This window comes from Carassius carassius, chromosome 19, assembly GCF_963082965.1.
Source record: "Carassius carassius chromosome 19, fCarCar2.1, whole genome shotgun sequence".
NCBI classification, from domain to species: domain Eukaryota; kingdom Metazoa; phylum Chordata; class Actinopteri; order Cypriniformes; family Cyprinidae; genus Carassius; species Carassius carassius.
This window is the reverse complement of record NC_081773.1, coordinates 32,928,241-32,950,813: the sequence shown is the minus strand read 5'-3', so window position 1 is coordinate 32,950,813 and position 22,573 is coordinate 32,928,241. Positions and strand designations below refer to the sequence as shown.

The 22,573-nt window shown below is 38.5% G+C and overlaps 1 protein-coding gene across 7 annotated transcripts in view; it reads left to right on the top strand.

Moving 5' to 3' along the window:
* LOC132095597 (NACHT, LRR and PYD domains-containing protein 12-like) overlaps positions 1–22,573 on the top strand; it is a 54,050-nt gene that overhangs the window by 23,670 nt on the left and 7,807 nt on the right. For 3 of the 7 annotated variants that reach the window (XM_059500741.1, XM_059500739.1, XM_059500738.1), the window contains 4 exons: positions 5,713–5,886; positions 14,480–14,653; positions 17,002–17,175; positions 20,440–20,613. In XM_059500741.1, the coding sequence (XP_059356724.1) occupies positions 5,713–5,886; positions 14,480–14,653; positions 17,002–17,175; positions 20,440–20,613 (696 nt within the window). The remainder of the gene's footprint in view (positions 1–5,712; positions 5,887–14,479; positions 14,654–17,001; positions 17,176–20,439; positions 20,614–22,573) is intronic. The other 4 variants (XM_059500743.1, XM_059500742.1, XM_059500744.1 and 1 more) reach the window with 4 other exon arrangements.

The window sequence follows — 22,573 nt, the reverse complement described above, 5'->3', positions numbered from 1 at the left end:
TCTCATCAACATCTGGATAAAAACGAGACAGAAACAGAGCAAATTCATTTTAAAGTCCCGAATAAAAGGAAAAATATTGATTCTCCTCAAATTGCAAAGGCCATAAAGATAGACATTGGAAATACACATATTGATGAAGACATAGAAAGTGATAGTGAATCCTCTGATTCCAGCATTTGTTTGTCTCAAAGTGACTTTACTAGCAGCGGCTATGAAGTTGAGGATATTAAACTCTTTTTAAGAGCAACAAAAAATAGAAGAGGTGTGTGTGTGTAGTTGTTTTTTTTCCCAGACACAAGAAAATTTGCTGACAAGGTCAGGTTTTCTATGTCTGAGAGTTTGTTCACAAACAAGGAGGTTTACCGGTTGAAAAAAATTGTGAGAAAGCTTTCATTAGGGGATAACAATGTTGACAGTGGAAAGATCTAACTTTAAAACCATGAAAGAGTATGTGTGTTCACCTCTGTTTTTTTGTTTATTTTTTCTCTTTTTTTCTTTAATTATTTGTGAGGTAAACATAGCAACAATCAATGTTAATGGATTGAGAGATATAAAAAAAAGAGCTGGCTTGTTTGAAGAAATTAAACTAAAGAAAATAGATATTGCTATGCTACAAGAGACGCATAGTGATATTAGAAATGCCCCTGAATGGGCAGTAGAGTGGAGTGGGCTCTCAATCTTGAGTCATAATACCTCACTCAGTGGAGGAGTTGCTATCCTTTTTACAAAAAAAATGTCTCCCCATACATATCAGATTGACGAAGTCATTAAAGGAAGACTCCTGAAAGTAAGGGTTACTTTCGAAAAGTGTACTTTTGTTCTGATTTGTGTATACGTCCCTACCTCTGCTGTTGAAAGAATGGTTTTTCTAGACATACTTAGTTCTATTATACAAAATTGTCACGGAGAAGAAACTCTTTTTTTGGGTGGTGATTTCAATTGTACTGTATCGAACTTGGATAGAAATCACATCGAACCGCACGCACCTTCTCGTAAACGCCTTATTCAACTTGTTAAAACATATGAGTTATGTGATGTGTGGAGGCATTTAGAAGGAACCCAAAGACAGTATACTTGGACACATGTTCGTGACAATACGATTTCTTTAGCTAGGCTTGATAGGTTTTATATTTTTAATCATCATTGCAACATCATTAAAAAATGTTTAATCACTCCTGTAGGTTTCTCTGACCATTGTATGGTACAGTGTCATGTGTTTGTTAATTCAATTAAACCAAAGAGTGCCTATTGGCAATTAAACGCTAATTTATTAAATGATAAATATTTTAGAAAAATGTTTAAAATTTTTTGGGATGATTTTAAGACAAAGAAGGAAACGTTTAACTCTGTAAGGCAATGGTGGGACTATGGAAAAGTCCAAATAAAGCAATTCTGTACACAATATACTCTTAATATCACTGCTGAGACCTTTTTAAATGTAAGTATCTTGGAGGCTGATATCCTAAAACTAAAAGAATTGGCTGAATCAACTAGAACCCAAAACTATTTTGATATTCTAGCAAAAAAGAAGACACAGCTGAATGATTTACTGCAGGTTAAAACACAAGGAGCTTTGGTCAGATCACGATTCCAAAAATTAAATCATATGGATGCTCCCTCCAGTTTCTTTTTCGGCTTGGAAAGGAAAAATGGACAGAGCAGAGTTATCCATGCTCTACGTTCAGAGTCTGGTAAGCTTTTGTCTAATCCCAAAGAAATTAGAAAGAGAGCAATCAGTTTTTATGAAAAACTGTACACGAACGAACTCGGAGCAGAATATGAGAGGGAGGATGCCTTTTTCGATGATCTACCTCAATTATCAGAAGAAGACAATGCAAAGATCTCAGGTGCTCTTGGAAGAGCTGAGTTGTTTAAAGCACTTCAAGGAATGGAGTCAGGAAAAGCTCCAGGAGTTGATGGTCTACCAATTGAGTGGTATAAGACCTTCTGGGCTGTCCTGGAAGAGGATGTGTTAGAGGTGTTGAATGAAAGCCTGGCTGAGGGCCGGCTACCTCAAAGCTGCCGGAGAGCAGTATTAACCCTCTTGCCCAAGAAAGGTGACCTCACTGATATAAGATGCTGGCGTCCCATATCTCTGCTTTGTAGTGAGTATAAATTGCTCTCTAAAATTCTGGCAAATCGATTAGCAGATGTAATGGATATTGTCATCCATTCTGATCAAACTTATTGTGTCCCTGGCAGAACGATAATTGATAATATTTCGTTGGTTCGTGATATTTTAGAGGTCTCCAAGATGCTTAATTTGGATTGTGGCTTAATCTCTTTAGATCAAGAAAAAGCTTTTGATCGTGTGGAACATTGTTACCTTTGGAAAGTTTTAAAATCATTCGGCTTTTGCCCAAAGTTTATCGATCTCATAAAGGTTCTTTATTGTGATATTGAGAGTCTTATTAAAATCAATGGTGGTTTATGTGCTCCTGTTAAAGTGAATAGAGGTGTTCGACAGGGATGCTCATTATCTGGAATGCTCTATTCCTTAGCAATTGAGCCCCTTTTACAGCAATTTAGAGCTCAGTTAAAAGGTGTATGTTTGCCAAATTGCAAAGATAATTTTATTTTATCAGCCTATGCTGATGATGTCCTCATAATGATCAATGATCAAGATGACATTGAAAAATTATTGAAGATATTATCCGATTTTAAGAAGCTATCATCTGCAAATGTAAACTGGGGAAAAAGTGAAACTCTTTTATTAGGTAAATGGTTGAGAGGAAAGCCAAAGTTACCAGAAGGTCTTTTTTGGGGAAGAACAGGTCTTAAATACTTAGGTGTTTTTTTGGGAGACGATTCTACTTTACAAATGAATTGGGAAAATGTTGTGGAAAAAATTAAAGGTCGCTTAGAAAGATGGAAATTTCTGACTCCAGCAATGTCATATAGGGGTCGTATCCTAATAATTAATAACTTGGTTGCGTCCTCTTTATGGCATAAGTTTGCATGTATTGATCCCCCCTCTCTTTTATTGAAGAAAGTTCAAGCCATCTTAGTTGAATTTTTTTGGGACAATATACATTGGATTCCTCAAAGTTTGCTCTTTCTATCTAAAGAAGAAGGGGGTCAAGGTTTGGTACATCTGCAGAGCAGAGTGGCAACTTTTCGGCTTCAGCGTATTCAGAAACTGTTGGTTAGTTCTTCTGATGTGAAGTGGTGTGCTGTTTCCCATGTCATTCTACGCAAGTTCAAAGGTCTAGGATTGGACAAAAATCTTTTCCTCGTGAATTCTTCGGACATAGACGTTTCTGGACTACCAATTTTCTATAGGAACATTTTTAAAATCTGGAATCTTTTTCACTTCAAGCGAACAGAGGATCTACAATCACTTCATTGGTTATTGGAGGAGCCCTTAATATATGGTACACGAATGGATTTGTCTAGAAATGGTTTATTTCCAGGACTTAACAAAGCCCTTATTGATAACAGAATCCTAACCTTGGGCCTTTTATTGAAGGAAACAGACTGTGACCTAAAGAACAATGGTACAATTGCTCAAAAGTTGGGCTTCAAGTCTGTTCGCATCATCACAAAGCTTTTATCAAAATGGAAATCTACACTTGAACCAACTGAATTAACTCTGTTGTCTAGGTTCCGAGATGGGCTTATCGAACCCAATCCAGCGGATCCTTTTCCAAATTTAGTTTTTGCTGTGAATGTGGAAAATTATTCTGGTTTTTTTTTGGAGTCTTGCAGTACTGTGTATATTGATTTTTTATCCTGTGTTGGAAAAAAATTATATAAATACTGTGTGTTTAGTTTTAACAAAAAGATGTTGGATGGGAAAGTTGACACCCCGTGGCGTACTGTTTTCAATTTGAGTGCAGATATAAAACCTCAGTGGAGGTCACTCTATAAACCACCATTGATAATGAAAACTGGAGATTTGCAATGGAAAATCCTTTATGGAGCCATTGCGGTTAATTCCTTTGTATCTATTATAAACCCTGAAAGTAGTGACAAATGTCCGTTTTGTAATGAAAGAGAAACTGTTTTCCATGCTTTTGCAAAGTGTCACAGGTTAAAACCTCTATGCTCGCATCGCTCTTCTGATTCACTACAAAGCATCGGCTCTCAGAGACGCATCTTTTGCACATGACCCATCACTATATTGCACCGGTGAGACCGAACCGAACACACACATGTATATATATATATACCATTGGACTTCCAAGAGCATTACTCACTCACCCTCATACATTTATTGTATATATTGTGTATATCTAGTATTTTTTCTCTCTTCTTGTATAATACACGCTGGGTTGGCCTTCATTCTTTATTGCGGTGGTTATTTATAGTTCCTGCATTCCCTCAAACCCCACTATTAAGAGGTAACCGAAAAGTTTTATTTGTGTAGCCAGCTTATTTTAGGCCGAGCGTTACAAGCAGTGTTGTGCAAGTTACTTCCAAACTGTAATAGATTATAGATTACTTGTTGCTGTCATTTAAAAGTAATTCCTTCCATTACAATATTACTGTGTCAGAATTGTAATGTGTTACATGACTCCAGTATTACTTTTGAGTTACTTTCACCTAAATAACTACAGAAATAGAACTTAACATTCTGAAATGTCAAAATGTACTGCAGAGCATTTTTCCTCCAGTAGAGGAGTAGCATAATGACTGTGGGCGATCCAGGATACTAACAATAGAGCTTATAATCGGCAAAGTGAAGGATCAAGGCAACACAAGAGAGGATGACAGCCAGAATCACAAACGATCCAAGTCTGTTACAAGTATGGTAGAGGTAAAGTGATTATCTGGCAATATCTGTGAATTGCTTGGGTCTATTCATATTAGACACAACAGCACTATATGTAAACTCTAATGCCATATGCAATTGTAAAATGACAAGATGCGCACACATCCATCTCGTGAATGTACAGTCTTCTGCTATCTTCACTCATTAGCCTATTTTCCACTGTCCAATGTGAACCGAGGCTAACAGCGAGCCGGACAGAGCTAATAGCCTTGGACCTCGAGCACAGAGGACGAGATCATTCTGTGTCATGACAGTATGCTCACACACTCCTGTAAACCCCGTCCTAAACACACCTTCACTGGACTACGTCACACAATACAGTTACACCAGGGAGAGAGAGATGAATGAAAAAACATCACTGAACAAATATATCAGAAGCTGACGTTTAGTCTTTATTTCCAAACGTGGACACCACACGCAGCTATTGACTGACCACAAACAGGAAATGGAACTAATTTGCTGCATCTTTGATTCATTAATGTCTTGCTGTTTTATTCTTTTCTCTTTTCTTTGAACAATTAAATTTCGGGCTAAAAGTGTGTTTTAACGCAAGCGTTACTGAACAAGTACAGAGTAAAATATTACTGAAAATTGATTAGTAATGGCTTACACTACTGCGTTACAGCAAAAAGTAATCTGTTACTGTAATGGGTTACTCCCAACACTGGTTACAAGTTATTTCAAAATCATTCATAATTGTAATGTTTCCAATCACATGCCTGTATTTGGTTAAAAATCCTGACAGAGTAATAAAGAATTTTAATTTTATTTTTGAATGAGGTTTTAAATGATTTATGATCATGTTTTTTTGTTCTTTGACATTTTAAATCTCAGTCCAGTGATTCATCACACATTGATTTGTTCTTTCTCTTTACTAATGGATTCACAGCTAAACTGATCTGATCTGAGAGAGTGAAGAGTGTCATTGTTCTCTACAGGTTGAGTGATTGTGGCGTCACAGATGAAGGTTGTTCTGCTCTGGCTTCAGCTCTGAGATCAAACCCCTCACACCTGAGAGAACTGAATCTGTCTGGGAATAAAATAAGAGATTTGGGAGTGAAGTGTCTCTGTGCTGTACTGGAGGATCCTCGCTGTAAACTGGAGAAACTGGGGTAATATTATATATGACACACTGTAAAATATTTGTGAAGTGAAAAACAAAAACAAAACTATATCAGAAAGGAGTGAATGGATTCAGACGGTGATGTATAAACTACGCTTCAGACTTAAAGCTGTTGAAAAAACATCTTCGTCACATGTACTTTTATATTACATGCACATAATATAAATAGCAATAACACTCAAAATTACTTTATTGTAATTCTACATACCTCCGCGCCAGCTTTGTGCTTTCATTGATGGTATATTATTAATTTGTTTTGTAATACTTTGTTCATAATCATACTATTAAAATACTGAGAACAAAAATAAACACACATTAACACGTTCATAATTGTATGTATTTATGATGTTTAGTATCCTGAATCTCTCCTGATCAGTGTTTTGAGCTCAGATAAGATGATCGTAGAGCGTCCTCAGACGACCGTTAATGATAATCAGAATGAATACGCTGTGATTAACAAACATTTTAAATTATCCACCACATTATCATCATTTTTGTAAGTTAACAGCGACGTCACCTCAGTAAATTAGTAAAATATTAAACTGAGTTATTGCCTACATAATATATTTTAATATAAAGTATGAAATAAACGTTAAAGCAGAAATAATAAAGATGTAAACAGCATCTCTCCTTCAAACTCGCTCGCTCCCGCTCTCTCTTCCAGCTCACCACTACTCCGCATTGCATTGTGGGAAATAGCGTACATTGGTTACACTCAAAATCAGAATGAATTGTGGGTAAAAAGTAGTGAACGAAATAGAGAATGAAGTAGTTCACTCAGTATTCGGACACCCGATATAGTGCACTATATAGTGGATAGGGAGCAGTTTCAGACACAGATATTAAATCAGACAAAATGTAAACATTAGGTATTGTTTGTGAATGGAATACTTGCTACTGATTGGATGAGACAACTGTCAATCAAGAGACAGAGATACAGAAAGTAAAACATCGTGTGTCTTTGTTTCTTGTTCATGTGTGGAAAATAAGCCAGCTTATTTTAGGCCGAGCGTTACAAGCAGTGTTGTGCAAGTTACTTCCAAACTGTAATAGATTATAGATTACTTGTTACTGTCATTTAAAAGTAATTCCTTCCATTACAATATTACTGTGTCAGAATTGTAATGCGTTACATGACTCCAGTATTACTTTTGAGTTACTTTCACCAAAATAACTACAGAAATAGAACTTAACATTCTGAAATGTCAAAATGTACTGCAGAGCATTTTTCCTCCAGTAGAGGAGTAGCATAATGACTGTGGGCGATCCAGGATACTAACAATAGAGCTTATAATCGGCAAAGTGAAGGATCAAGACAACACAAGACAGGATGACAGCCAGAATCACAAACGATCCAAGTCTGTTACAAGTATGGTAGAGGTAAAGTGATTATCTGGCAATATCTGTGAATTGCTTGGGTCTATTCATATTAGACACAACAGCACTATATGTAAACTCTAATGCCATATGCAATTGTAAAATGACAAGATGCGCACACATCCATCTCGTGAATGTACAGTCTTCTGCTGTCTTCACTCATTAGCCTATTTTCCACTGTCCAGTGTGAGCCGAGGCTAACAGCGAGCCGGACAGAGCTAATAGCCTCGGACCTCGAGCACAGAGGACGAGATCATTCTGTGTCATGACAGTATCCTCACACACTCCTGTAAACCCCGTCCTAAACACACCTTCACTGGACTACGTCACACAATACAGTTACACCAGTGAGAGAGAGATTGTAACAGTTTCAGAGTGTGTTCACTATTACTGGCTGTTTATAGCTGTTTTGTAATTATCTTCCTGGTCACCAGGGGGCAACGCCCTCAGGTAAGGGGGTTAGAGTACCCATATAAGGAAGAATGAGTGATCTAGCTAGGGAGGCCATGTGGTGGCTTTTCTTGGAGAGGACTCACTCTTTCTACTAAAGAGGGGTTTTGAGTTAAGGCTCAATGGTTATGCCTCTTTTGGCTACTATTTGAGGAACAGTGCGTTTGCAATACTCAATGTAGGCCATATTTCCTCAATTGTGTTGTTTGGTGTTACCCGGAATCCTTGTGTTCAATACGGGCTTAACCCCTGCATCAAATCTTCTTCGAACGGATTTCTTTGGTGGATTATATATTTTTTTTGTTCCAACCTGGCCCAGAGGACTACAAGTTTTGGCTGAGTGGGTTTTTTGCGGTGATGGGACTGTGGTCGCAACTGGTATAATTTTGAACTGAACTTTTGTGCACTATCAATTGGACTGATCATCGCTGGATGGCAGGTTCATTATTTCCATTACACACATATCATCCATATTATCCTTTTATGGTTTTGTGTTTACCTTGTATGGACTGAACTACTGTTGAAGGTCTCATTGGACCAGGTTTTGGGTGATTGTAAGCTATTATTGCTTTATGGTGTTGTGATATATTGTTTTGATATATATTCATTTTGAGCTGGTGGTTGGCAATTATATTTGGATGTGATTCCCCCCTTATTTTTTTTTTGTGTTTCATTTTTGTCTTTGATATTAGACGAGTTGCTACACAAAATGGCACCCGAACAGGGACCTTCCAAAGGCAACCAGTTCATTTGAAATAATCTTGATTTATTTGTTTGTGTGTACTGGGTGTTGTACGAACAATGGTATTTTTTTATATACTTAACCGTTTATAGTTGAGCAATAATATCTTGTATTTTTCAGTCATTCATGTTGCTTTAATACCCATGTGTATTTTTTTTTATATATAGTAGTTTACTCATAACCTCCCAAAATGGATGTTGATCCTGCCGAGACAGTGGGTGAGGGCCCATTAGAGCCAGATTATGGTTCAGATGCTTTCACTTTGCGTCGTGAACCCCTGCAAGATATCATACAGTCGCTCAGTAGTCTCTATTTGGATCCTGTATTGGAGGGTGAAGAGGGAGAAGAGCTAACTGTGCTGCCGCCGCCACCACCAATAGAGGAGGATGAGAGTCTGATATCTATGGTGATTGCCTCAAGGATAAGCCAAGTTGAACAAAAAGTGATGGGGTTGGAGAATGATATCAAGTGTCGCATTAAGGACTTTGAAACACAGGTACTTGATGGATGTAAAACCCAGCGTGACCAGGTGTACCATTTGGAATCTCAAGTCAGTGCCCTAGAAAGGTCGCACAAGAAGTTGGCTGAAACCATACTTGATGGAACTAAACAAGAATGTCAGAGAGTGAAACTGCTCCTTGAGCAGAATATGCAATCGCTGGGAAATGCTGTCATGGACTGCCTTAGACGAAGAGATGAACAGTTAAAGGCTAAGGTACTCCCCATTCCATATGCCATGTCCACTCCCACTGTAACTTCAGCCTCACCTTTTGACACTGGGCAGCGATCAATTCACTTTAGTGCTCCCATCAAAATTGAATTTCCAAAGTTCAGCAGTCAGGAAGGAGAAGATCCGATAGCCTACCTAGAGAAGTGTGATGAATATCTGGCTATTCACCCTCTAAGTAGTACAGAGATATTATCCATGCTTCCGTCAGTACTTATCCACACAGCAAAAGACTGGTGGATTGCTGAGAGAACCCGGGTAAAAACTTGGGCTCAATTTAAGACCCTCTTCTTGCGATCGTTCTTACCTGATGACCACGAAGTCGAAGCTGAAAGAAAAATCAGGGAGCGAAAACAGGAAATAGGAGAAAGTATACGCACTTTTGTTTATCAGTACAGAGCGCTGTGCTTAAGACTGAAGCCTTCTATGTCTGAAAGAGAAATTCTACAAGCCACTCTCCGAAACTGCAATCCTCGTATTGCTAGCGTACTAAGGGGTACCGTGTCTACAGTGGACGAGATGGTTAGAGTGGGAACATTGGTGGAGAGAGACCTCAATGAGGAGAGAGCATATTGGAGACAGAGACAGGCTGAGCAATCACGAAAACCTGCTGTGGTTGGAAGAGCTGGTCGAGGTCAGCATGATAGTCAACCTATTGCTCTCTTGGATGGAACTTGTGAGCGTTCTGTAACTCCTCTGACATTACCTCTAGTTATTCGTGGTTATCCCTTTGAAGCTTTAATAGATACAGGCAGCACTTACTCGTTGGTACAAGAATCCCTTTGGCATCGTATCAAGGAAAGGGAGGAGGCTTGGCAGTCTGCTAGAGGGCAGACGTTTTCCCTTGCCAATGGACACCTTCAGCATGCCTTGGGAAAGGTAACATTAGAATGCACATTGCATGACCATGTTTATCCTTTTAACGCTTACATCATGAGAGATCGTGATTTGACTTTTCCCTTGATAGTAGGCCTTGATTTCTTGAATGTCTCTGGCATGGCCCTGGACTTCCATGGCGCAACATATTCTTTGCCCAAAGAAGATAAGGTGCATCAGTTTACCATCTCTTCATCTTCACATAATACTGACTTCTTTTCAACGGCAACTAGATTACATTTAGCACTACCTGCTGTTCAAATCAATGAGGCCACCAGAACTCTCATTAAAGATCTTGTGAATTCAGCAGATGCCTTACCTTCCCAGAGACATCAATTAGAAAGCTTTCTCTTTGATTGGCCTACAGTGTGTACTGATTCACTGGGAAGAACCTTCACCATCAGGCATCGCATCAACACCAGGGATGAAATTCCAGTGAGGAAACGGGCATACCCTACCCCAATTCATAAGCAAAAATTGATTGAGGATGAGGTGTCGAAGATGCTGGAAAAGGGAATTATTCGTCCATCCACTTCCCCGTGGGCTGCACCTATTGTATTGGTGCCAAAAAAGGATGGTAGTTTGCGCTTTTGCATAGACTACAGGTCCTTAAATGCAAAAACTCCACTAGATGGTTTTCCTATGCCTCAGGTGCAGGACATTCTCGTCTCTTTGTATGGAGCCTCGGTTTTCAGCACTTTAGATCTGAAGAGTGGTTATTGGCAGGTCTGTATGGAGGAAGATAGCATTCCCAAAACTGCTTTTGTCACCAAATCTGCACAATATGAGTTCATTCGTCTTCCTTTTGGTTTGAAAAATGCTGCTTCGACTTTCCAGCGATTAATGAATACCATCTTACAAGAGCTCATCGGTAGATGTTGTTTTGTCTATATAGACGATATTGTTGTGTACTCGGCTAATGTTCAGGAGCACTTTGGGCATTTAAGACAGCTGTTCACAAAGCTGGAAGCTTCGGGTTTGACTTTGAACTTGAAAAAATGCAACCTAATAAGAAAGTCCCTTTCGTTCCTTGGTCATGTCATCTCAGAAGGAGGAGTCAAGACTGAACCCTCTAAGGTTGAAGCTGTCCATAATTTCCCAATTCCCAAGAATGTGAAGGAAGTCCAGCGGTTCCTTGGCTTGGCGGGTTGGTATCATCGCTTCATACCTAACTTTTCAGAGCGTGCAGCACCTCTTCATGCCCTGAAAAAGAAGGATGTCTTGTGGGTATGGACTCAGGAGTGCCAACAATCATTTGAGTGGCTAAAGGAAGCTCTGCAGAAAGCTCCTATACTTAGACCTCCAGATTTCAGTCGGCCCTTCAGAGTGCAAACAGATGCCAGTAACGTTGGTTTGGGGGCAGTATTAACACAAGAAACGGAGCAAGGGGAAAATGTAGTAGCGTATGCTTCCAAGCTGCTGCAGAGTGCTGAGAAGTCATACTCCACAGCTGAGAAAGAGTGTCTCGCTGTAGTATGGGCTGTGGAGAAATGGCGAGAGTACCTCGAAGGAAGACACTTTGATGTGCTTACAGACCATTCTGCACTCACATGGGTTTTTAATCATCCAAGACCCACGTCTCGGTTAACAAGATGGGCCATTCGGCTCCAAAGCTTCGATTTTACGGTAAAGTACCGTAGAGGGCAGTGCAATGTTATCCCTGACACGCTGTCACGAGGAATGGAAGAAGAAATCCCTGGGACAATTGCTCTCTCTCAGGCGGTCAGTGCCCCATGTAACTTACCTTTGAACTGGGAGGACATCGAGCGTGGGCAGAAAGAGGATGTTTCTCTTCAGCATCTCTGGGATGAAGCCAAAATTGATGTTGCAAATCCAAATCGAATTCGTTATGTCATTCAAAATGACTACTTATTTAGGTGTACCGTCAACAAAGATGGAGGTCAAGTTTTCCAAGTGATCATTCCTACACAATACAGAGAGCAGTGTCTTCAATTCGTCCATGCAAACCCCTTGTCCGGACATCTGGGACGCATGAAAACCTTGCGCAGATTGCTGGAGGTGGCCTATTGGCCAGAGATTCGGAAGGATGTCTGGAAGACCTGTAAAGAGTGTCAGACGTGCCAGCAGTATAAGCCACGGATCACCAAACTTGCAGGCCGACTTCAATCAACTCCCATTGTTGAACCAAGCTTTATGTTAGGGATTGACCTAATGGGGCCTTTTCCCAAAAGTACTCGCCTGAATGAATACCTGCTGGTGATTGTGGATTATTGCAGCAAGTGGGTGGAATTATTTCCTTTAAGATCTGCAAAAACACCCTTGATTTCAAATGTCCTGACGAAGGAAATCTTTACCAGGTGGGGTACCCCAGCATATCTAGTCTCAGATCGAGGACCTCAATTTACATCTCAACTGCTTCAAGACACCTGCAAGCAGTGGGGTGTGGTCCAGAAACTCACAACGGCTTACCATCCTCAGACTAATTTGACGGAGCGAATTAACCGTACCCTTAAGACCATGTTAGCCTCCTATGTGCAAGAGAACCATCGCCAATGGGATAGGTGGATCCCTGAATTTCGGTATGCACTAAATTCGGCATGGCAGGAGAGCACTGACCACACACCTGCTGAAATTGCAATTGGCAGAAAACTGAAAGGTCCCTTTGAGCGTCTGGTCCACCAGTCTCCAGACCCTGACCAAGCCGCTTATAACATCATTGAGAGACAGAAGGCCTTATTGGAGTGTGTCAAAGACAATGTGAGTAGAGCCCAGATGAGACAAGCCAAGTATTATGATCTCAGAAGGAGATTAGTCCAATATGAAGAAGGAGACTTAGTATGGGTACAAACTCACCCGCTGTCTCGAGCAAGTGAGGCTTATATGGCAAAGCTGGCTCCCAAGTGGCAAGGACCTGCTAAAGTTATGTCAAAACTTAATAAAGTCAATTATCGAGTAAAAATGGTCCAGGAGCCAAATAATGTCGAGATCTATCATGTAGAGAAGTTAAAACCCTTTTTTGGGGCTGTCTAGCCTTTTTCAGAAGGGAGGGGTATGTAACAGTTTCAGAGTGTGTTCACTATTACTGGCTGTTTATAGCTGTTTTGTAATTATCTTCCTGGTCACCAGGGGGCAACGCCCTCAGGTAAGGGGGTTAGAGTACCCATATAAGGAAGAATGAGTGATCTAGCTAGGGAGGCCATGTGGTGGCTTTTCTTGGAGAGGACTCACTCTTTCTACTAAAGAGGGGTTTTGAGTTAAGGCTCAATGGTTATGCCTCTTTTGGCTACTATTTGAGGAACAGTGCATTTGCAATACTCAATGTAGGCCATATTTCCTCAATTGTGTTGTTTGGTGTTACCCGGAATCCTTGTGTTCAATACGGGCTTAACCCCTGCATCAAATCTTCTTCGAACGGATTTCTTTGGTGGATTATATATTTTTTTTGTTCCAACCTGGCCCAGAGGACTACAAGTTTTGGCTGAGTGGGTTTTTTGCGGTGATGGGACTGTGGTCGCAACTGGTATAATTTTGAACTGAACTTTTGTGCACTATCAATTGGACTGATCATCGCTGGATGGCAGGTTCATTATTTCCATTACACACATATCATCCATATTATCCTTTTATGGTTTTGTGTTTACCTTGTATGGACTGAACTACTGTTGAAGGTCTCATTGGACCAGGTTTTGGGTGATTGTAAGCTATTATTGCTTTATGGTGTTGTGATATATTGTTTTGATATATATTCATTTTGAGCTGGTGGTTGGCAATTATATTTGGATGTGATTCCCCCCTTATTTTTTTTTTGTGTTTCATTTTTGTCTTTGATATTAGACGAGTTGCTACAAGATGAATGAAAAAACATCACTGAACAAATATATCAGAAGCTGACGTTTAGTCTTTATTTCCAAACGTGGACACCACACGCAGCTATTGACTGACCACAAACAGGAAATGGAACTAATTTGCTGCATCTTTGATTCATTAATGTCTTGCTGTTTTATTCTTTTCTCTTTTCTTTGAACAATTAAATTTCGGGCTAAAAGTGTGTTTTAACGCAAGCGTTACTGAACAAGTACAGAGTAAAATATTACTGAAAATTGATTAGTAATTCCTTACACTACTGCGTTACAGCAAAAAGTAATCTGTTACTGTAATGGGTTACTCCCAACACTGGTTACAAGTTATTTCAAAATCATTAATAATTGTAATGTTTCCAATCACATGCCTGTATTTGGTTAAAAATCCTGACAGAGTAATAAAGAATTTTAATTTCATTTTTGAATGAGGTTTTAAATGATTTATGATCATGTTTTTTTGTTCTTTGACATTTTAAATCTCAGTCCAGTGATTCGTCACACATTGATTTGTTCTTTCTCTTTACTAATGGATTCACAGCTAAACTGATCTGATCTGAGAGAGTGAAGAGTGTGTCATTGTTCTCTACAGGTTGAGTGATTGTGGCGTCACAGATGAAGGTTGTTCTGCTCTGACTTCAGCTCTGAGATCAAACCCCTCACACCTGAGAGAACTGAATCTGTCTTGGAATAAAATAAGAGATTTGGGAGTGAAGTGTCTCTGTGCTGTACTGGAGGATCCTCGCTGTAAACTGGAGAAACTGGGGTAAGATTATATATGACACACTGTAAAATATTTGTGAAGTGAAAAACAAAAACAAAACTATATCAGAAAGGAGTGAATGGATTCAGACGGTGATGTATAAACTGCGCTTCAGACTTAAAGCTGTTGAAAAAACATCTTCGTCACATGTACTTTTATATTACATGTACATAATATTAATAGCAATAACACACAAAATTACTTTATTGTAATTCTACATACCTCCGCGCCAGCTTTGTGCTTTCATTGATGGTATATTATTAATTTGTTTTGTAATACTTTGTTCATAATCATACTATTAAAATACTGAGAACAAAAATAAACACACATTAACACGTTCATAATTGTATGTATTTATGATGTTTAGTATCCTGAATCTCTCCTGATCAGTGTTTTGAGCTCAGATAAGATGATCGTAGAGCATCCTCAGACGACCGTTAATGATAATCAGAATGAATACGCTGTGATTAACAAACATTTTAAATTATCCACCACATTATCATCATTTTTGTAAGTTAACAGTGATGTCACCTCAGTAAATTAGTAAAATATTAAACTGAGTTATTGCCTACATAATATATTTTAATATAAAGTATGAAATAAACGTTAAAGCAGAAATAATAAAGATGTAAACAGCATCTCTCCTTCAAACTCGCTCGCTCCCGCTCTCTCTTCCAGCTCACCACTACTCCGCATTGCATTGTGGGAAATAGCGTACATTGGTTACACTCAAAATCAGAATGAATTGTGGGTAAAAAGTAGTGAACGAAATAGAGAATGAAGTAGTTCACTCAGTATTCGGACACCCGATATAGTGCACTATATAGTGGATAGGGAGCAGTTTCAGACACAGATATTAAATCAGACAAAATGTAAACATTAGGTATTGTTTGTGAATGGAATACTTGCTACTGATTGGATGAGACAACTGTCAATCAAGAGACAGAGATACAGAAAGTAAAACATCGTGTGTCTTTGTTTCTTGTTCATGTGTGGAAAATAAGCCAGCTTATTTTAGGCCGAGCGTTACAAGCAGTGTTGTGCAAGTTACTTCCAAACTGTAATAGATTATAGATTACTTGTTACTGTCATTTAAAAGTAATTCCTTCCATTACAATATTACTGTGTCAGAATTGTAATGCGTTACATGACTCCAGTATTACTTTTGAGTTACTTTCACCAAAATAACTACAGAAATAGAACTTAACATTCTGAAATGTCAAAATGTACTGCAGAGCATTTTTCCTCCAGTAGAGGAGTAGCATAATGACTGTGGGCGATCCAGGATACTAACAATAGAGCTTATAATCGGCAAAGTGAAGGATCAAGACAACACAAGACAGGATGACAGCCAGAATCACAAACGATCCAAGTCTGTTACAAGGATGGTAGAGGTAAAGAGATTATCTGGCAATATCTGTGAATTGCTTGGGTCTATTCATATTAGACACAACAGCACTATATGTAAACTCTAATGCCATATGCAATTGTAAAATGACAAGATGCGCACACATCCATCTCGTGAATGTACAGTCTTCTGCTGTCTTCACTCATTAGCCTATTTTCCACTGTCCAGTGTGAGCCGAGGCTAACAGCGAGCCGGACAGAGCTAATAGCCTCGGACCTCGAGCACAGAGGACGAGATCATTCTGTGTCATGACAGTATCCTCACACACTCCTGTAAACCCCGTCCTAAACACACCTTCACTGGACTACGTCACACAATACAGAGTTACACCAGGGAGAGAGAGATGAATGAAAAAACATCACTAAACAAATATATCAGAAGCTGACGTTTAGTCTTTATTTCCAAACGTGGACACCACACGCAGCTATTGACTGACCACAAACAGGAAATGGAACTAATTTGCTGCATCTTTAATTCGTTAATGTCTTGCTGTTTTATTCTTTTCTCTTTTCTTTGAACAATTAAATTTCGGGCTAAAAGTGTGTTTTAACGCAAGCGTTACTGAACAAATACAGAGTAAAATATTACTGAAAATTGATTAGTAATGCCTTACACTACTGCGTTACAGCAAAAAGTAATCTGTTACTGTAATGGGTTACTCCCAACACTGGTTACAAGTTATTTCAAAATCATTAATAATTGTAATGTTTCCAATCACATGCCTGTATTTGGTTAAAAATCCTGACAGAGTAATAAAGAATTTTAATTTTATTTTTGAATGAGGTTTTAAATGATTTATGATCATGTTTTTTTGTTCTTTGACATTTTAAATCTCAGTCCAGTGATTCATCACACATTGATTTGTTCTTTCTCTTTACTAATGGATTCACAGCTAAACTGATCTGATCTGAGAGAGTGAAGAGTGTGTCATTTTTCTCTACAGGTTGTGGGATTGTGGCGTCACAGATGAAGGTTGTTCTGCTCTGACTTCAGCTCTGAGATCAAACCCCTCACACCTGAGAGAACTGGATCTGTCTTGGAATAAAATAAGAGATTTGGGAGTGAAGCATCTCTGTGCTGGACTGGAGGATCCTCGCTGTAAACTGGAGAAACTGTGGTAAGATTATATATGACACACTGTAAAATATTTGTGAAGTGAAAAACAAATCACCCAGAAAGCCAGAAAACACAATGACAAGTCAGACAAAATGTAAAAAATTTGCTATTGTTTGTGAATGTAATACTTCCTACTGATTGGATGAGACTAGGGGTGTCGTGATATACCAGTATTGATGATAACTGTGATATTCAAAGCAACAATTATCGATATCGTTTTAATTTAATGAATTAAACCTTCATATTCATTAATGCACTGTGAACTAACATGAACAATGAATAACTGTTTTATTAACATTAACAAAGATTAATAAATTGTGTAATAAAAGTATTGTTCATTGTTCATTCATGTTAGTTAAAGCATTAATGTTAACAAATGACATTTTATTGTGAAGTGTTACCATTAATATTTATTCATCATACTGTTGAACTGACAGTATTTTCTCTCTTGTTATTTCATAGGAGCTTTAAAGAAGTGCCCTGCGTTTATCAGTATCCTTGTGTTCGTTGGGTGAAAAAGAAAAACTTAATAAACAAAGTAAAAAATAATTTTGACTGATATCCTTTTCCCCGCAAGGTTTCTATAGATATCACAGTATATCGATATTGTGAATTCGTATGGCAACAATAAGCGTGATATGAAACATCTAATATCCTGACAGCCCTAGATGAGACAACTGTCAATCAAGAGACAGAGATACAGAAAGTAAAACATTCGCTGTGTCCAAATTCAGGGTCTGCATCCTCCTTAGGATCCTTCTTACCCGGTTGAAGGAGGAGGGGTCCTCCGACGACCGCAAAACCTGGAAGTCGGTGTTTGTGAATTTGGACAGCCTACCCTTCTTTCAGTTCCCTCCCTTACCCGTTGCTCATATCCTGTCGCCTAGCAACCGTGACAGCGCTAAGCAAGAAGCGGGAACATGGACAAACAAAGTTATTCTCCTCATTTTAATTCTTTTGGAAGAAATAAAGCAATTAAATAAATCAAATACTTTCTTTGCTCGTTGTCGGAGAGTTTTTTTTATATCAGACTACAAGACAGTCATATCCAGGTAAGCCATTATAGCCTATTTTCATTTATGTTTTAAAACAAAATGCCTAACTAGACAACCACTGAAAAAATATATTTTTTAAGTTTTTAAAAAACGTACTCCTCTCCCACTCCGCTACCGCTCGCTTCGTCCTCCATTACGCTCTGCCGAAAAGAATTATGGGATAGGTAGGACGGGAAAGGATCCACCACACCCATCCTTCCAATTCGGGGAAAAGGAGGACGTATTTGTGGGCCGCATTTGAAGGATCCTACGAATTTGGACAGCCTTCGTCGCGGCGCTGTGACGTAACATCCTTCAAATGGGTACTCCGAAGGATGCAGACCCTGAATTTGGACACAGCCATTGTGTGTCTTTGTTTCTTGTTCATGTGTGGACTTCTGTGTTCATGTTAAAGCTGTTTCTGCATTAGCAACACCTTTAAATGGATTCTGTTACACTAAGTGCTAATAGCTCGTCTTGTTAGCAAAGGCTTACATTTACATTTAATCATTTAGCAGACACTTTTATCCAAAGCGACTTACAAATGAAACAACAGAAGCAATCAAACCAACAAGAGAACAACAACAGTATACAAGTGCCATGACAAGTCTCAGTTAGTCTAGTACAGAACACAGAGCCAGGGTTTAAGAATATGATAGACAAGAAAAGAAAAGGTAAGTGCTAGTATTAGTTGGTTAAGTGCTGGTGAAAAAGATGAGTCTTTAGATGTTTCTTGAAGATGAGTAAAGACTCAGCTGTATGAATTGAGATTGGGAGGTGATTCCAGCAGCTGGACACAGTCCAGGAAAAGGTCAGTGAGAGTGATTTTGAACTTCTTTGGGATGGCACCACAAGGCGTCGTTCACTTGCAGAGCGCAAACTTCTGGAGGACACATAAGATTGAACCAGTGAGTTTAAGGATGTTGGTGCTGTGCCAGTGGTCGTCTTGTAGACAAGCATCAGTGCCTTGAATTTGATGCGAGCAGCTACTGGTAGCAGTGTAACCTGATGAGGAGAGGAGTAACGTGAGCTGTTTTTGGCTCATTGAAGACAACCCTCGCTGCTGCATTCTGGATCAGTTACAGAGGCTTGATAGTACATGCAGGAAGAGCCAGGAGAGCATTACAATAGTCCAGTCTGGAGAGAACAAGAGCTTGGACAAGAAGTTGTGTGGCTTGCTCTGACAGGAAGGGTCTAATCTTCCTAATGTTGTATAAGACTTGACTGTTAGCAGACAAAATGACTAAAGAAACCAGTCAGATAAGTGAGAGAGTAAGAACAGTGGGCTTTTGAGGCGATCGACCCGAGTACAAATCTGCATTTCTTCTCATTTACTCCAGTGTATATTAGCACAGAGAGGTGTTTATATTAAAGAAAACATAAGAAAATATTAAAACATGGAAATAAAATGTCTAACATGTATAATTAAATATATATGTGTTGTCCTCGTGTTGATCAGATGTTCTGGAGAATCAATCACATGCAGCTCATATTGTTCCCAAACTCAGAAGCGTGAGTCTCTTCCTGCAGCTTCAAGAACAGCTTTACTGATCAGCAGCTTCAGTGTGATTAGGAGCAGGTGTAGGGGGCTTTAGGAAGAGACACAAGGAAGGACACTAGAAGACACCATCTGTTTATAATCAACAGAATCAGAGAAAGAATATGTTATTACCTACTGTTCTGTAAAGCACTGCAGTACATTGAGGTGTGAGTACTATCTGCAAGTATGAATAATATCTCACAGTGTAGGTGACCTGCATGATGATTGAAATCGCACAAATAGTCTTCAGCTATTTCCTAAATAAACTGTGAAAGGAAATATCTGCTGGACAGTTAAAGCGTTCAAATCATTCAAAGCGACAAACACGAGCAGAATCAGCTCTGAAACGTGTTTCTCGACCCGGTGACTTTTAATGAATGACGGTGAGAATCTGAGATTGGTAATGCTGTCATAAATTCACAACGGTTGTGCTGTAATTATATAATAGACTGTCTCTAGCTGATCACATAACTGTATTTGGTTAAAAATCCTGACAGTGTAATAAAGATGTTTTTATTTTCTTTTTGAATGAGGCTTTAAATGATTTATGATCATGTTTGTTTTCTTTGACATTTTAAATCTCAGTCCAGTGATTCATCACACATTGATTTGTGCTTTCTCTTTACTAATGGATTCACAGCTAAACTGATCTGATCTGAGAGAGTGAAGAGTGTGTCATTGTTCTCTACAGGTTGAGAGATTGTGGCGTCACAGATGAAGGTTGTTCTGCTCTGACTTCAGCTCTGAGATCAAACCCCTCACACCTGAGAGAACTGGATCTGTCTCTGAATAAAATAAGAGATTTGGGAGTGAAGCGTCTCTGTGCTGGACTGGAGGATCCTCGCTGTAAACTGGAGAAACTGGGGTAAGATTATATATGACACACTGTAAAATATTTGTGAAGTGAAAAACAAAAACAAAACTATATCAGAAAGGAGTGAATGGATTCAGATGGTGACGTATAAACTGTGCTTCAGACTTAAAGCTGTTGAAAAAACATCTTCGTCACATGTACTTTTATATTACATGTACATAATATTAATAGCAATAACACACAAAATTACTTTATTGTAATTCTACATACCTCCGGGCCAGCTTTGTGCTTTCATTGATGGTATATTATTAATTTGTTTTGTAATACTTTGTTCATAATCATACTATTAAAATACTGAGAACAAAAATAAACACACATTAACACGTTCATAATTGTATGTATTTATGATGTTTAGTATCCTGAATCTCTCCTGATCAGTGTTTTGAGCTCAGATAAGATGATCGTAGAGCGTCCTCAGACGACCGTTAATGATAATCAGAATGAATACGCTGTGATTAACAAACATTTTAAATTATCCACCACATTATCATCATTTTTGTAAGTTAACAGTGATGTCACCTCAGTAAATTAGTAAAATATTAAACTGAGTTATTGCCTACATAATATATTTTAATATAAAGTATGAAATAAACGTTAAAGCAGAAATAATAAAGATGTAAACAGCATCTCTCCTTCAAACTCGCTCGCTCCCGCTCTCTCTTCCAGCTCACCACTACTCCGCATTGCATTGTGGGAAATAGCGTACATTGGTTACACTCAAAATCAGAATGAATTGTGGGTAAAAAGTAGTGAACGAAATAGAGAATGAAGTAGTTCACTCAGTATTCGGACACCCGATATAGTGCACTAGATAGTGGATAGGGAGCAGTTTCAGACACAGATATTAAATCAGACAAAATGTAAACATTAGGTATTGTTTGTGAATGGAATACTTGCTACTGATTGGATGAGACAACTGTCAATCAAGAGACAGAGATACAGAAAGTAAAACATTGTGTGTCTTTGTTTCTTGTTCATGTGTGGACTTCTGTGTTCATGTTAAAGCTGTTTCTGCATTAGCAACACCTTTAAATGGATTCTGTTACACTAAGTGCTAATAGCTCATCTTGTTAGCAAAGGCTTGACTGTTAGCAGACAAAATTACTAAAGAAACCAGTCAGATAAGTGAGAGAGTAAGAACAGTGGGCTTTTGAGGAGACCGACCCGAGTACAAATCTGCATTTCTTCTCATTTACTCCAGTGTATATTAGCTCAGAGAGGTGTTTATATTAAAGAAAACATAAGAAAATATTCAAAACATGGAAATAAAACATCTAACTTACACACACACACACACACACACACACACACACACACACACAGAGAGACACACACACACACACACACACACACACACACTCACACACATACTTACAGACACATTCGGTTCACAACGGTTCACTTACTCACACACACAAAAAATAAAAATGCTTAGAGACAGAAAAGTTACAGTGAAAATGTCTTTGTGTTTCTAAGTAATCAGAATCCACAGCTTCACTATTATTAGAGAGACACTGCACAGACAGACAGGAATAATTTACTGTAATCACTCTCTCACGAATGCATTCAAATAAATGTAATTATACTGTGCTTCTCTGTATCTGATTTAATAACCGATAAAATAACTGATGAAGATGTAGCCTACTATTCTTTCATCCTTGCTAACAAAATTTGCTTCAACTTCAAAAAGCTGCAGTGACAGATTTAACTTTTAATTCTGATAACCTTTAAATCATTTAATGCACACTTAGCCTAATTAAATTCATTTTTTTGGTTATCATCATTATTATTATCATCATCATCATCATTATTATTATAACTATACATTCATTCATTCCTTCAATTATAAACTCAACAGCATAAGGTGAAAATAACTATATACATAAGTGAGTGGAAAGGGCAAGTGAATACATGAATCTTTGACACTTTTCTCCATTGACTTGCAGAATAT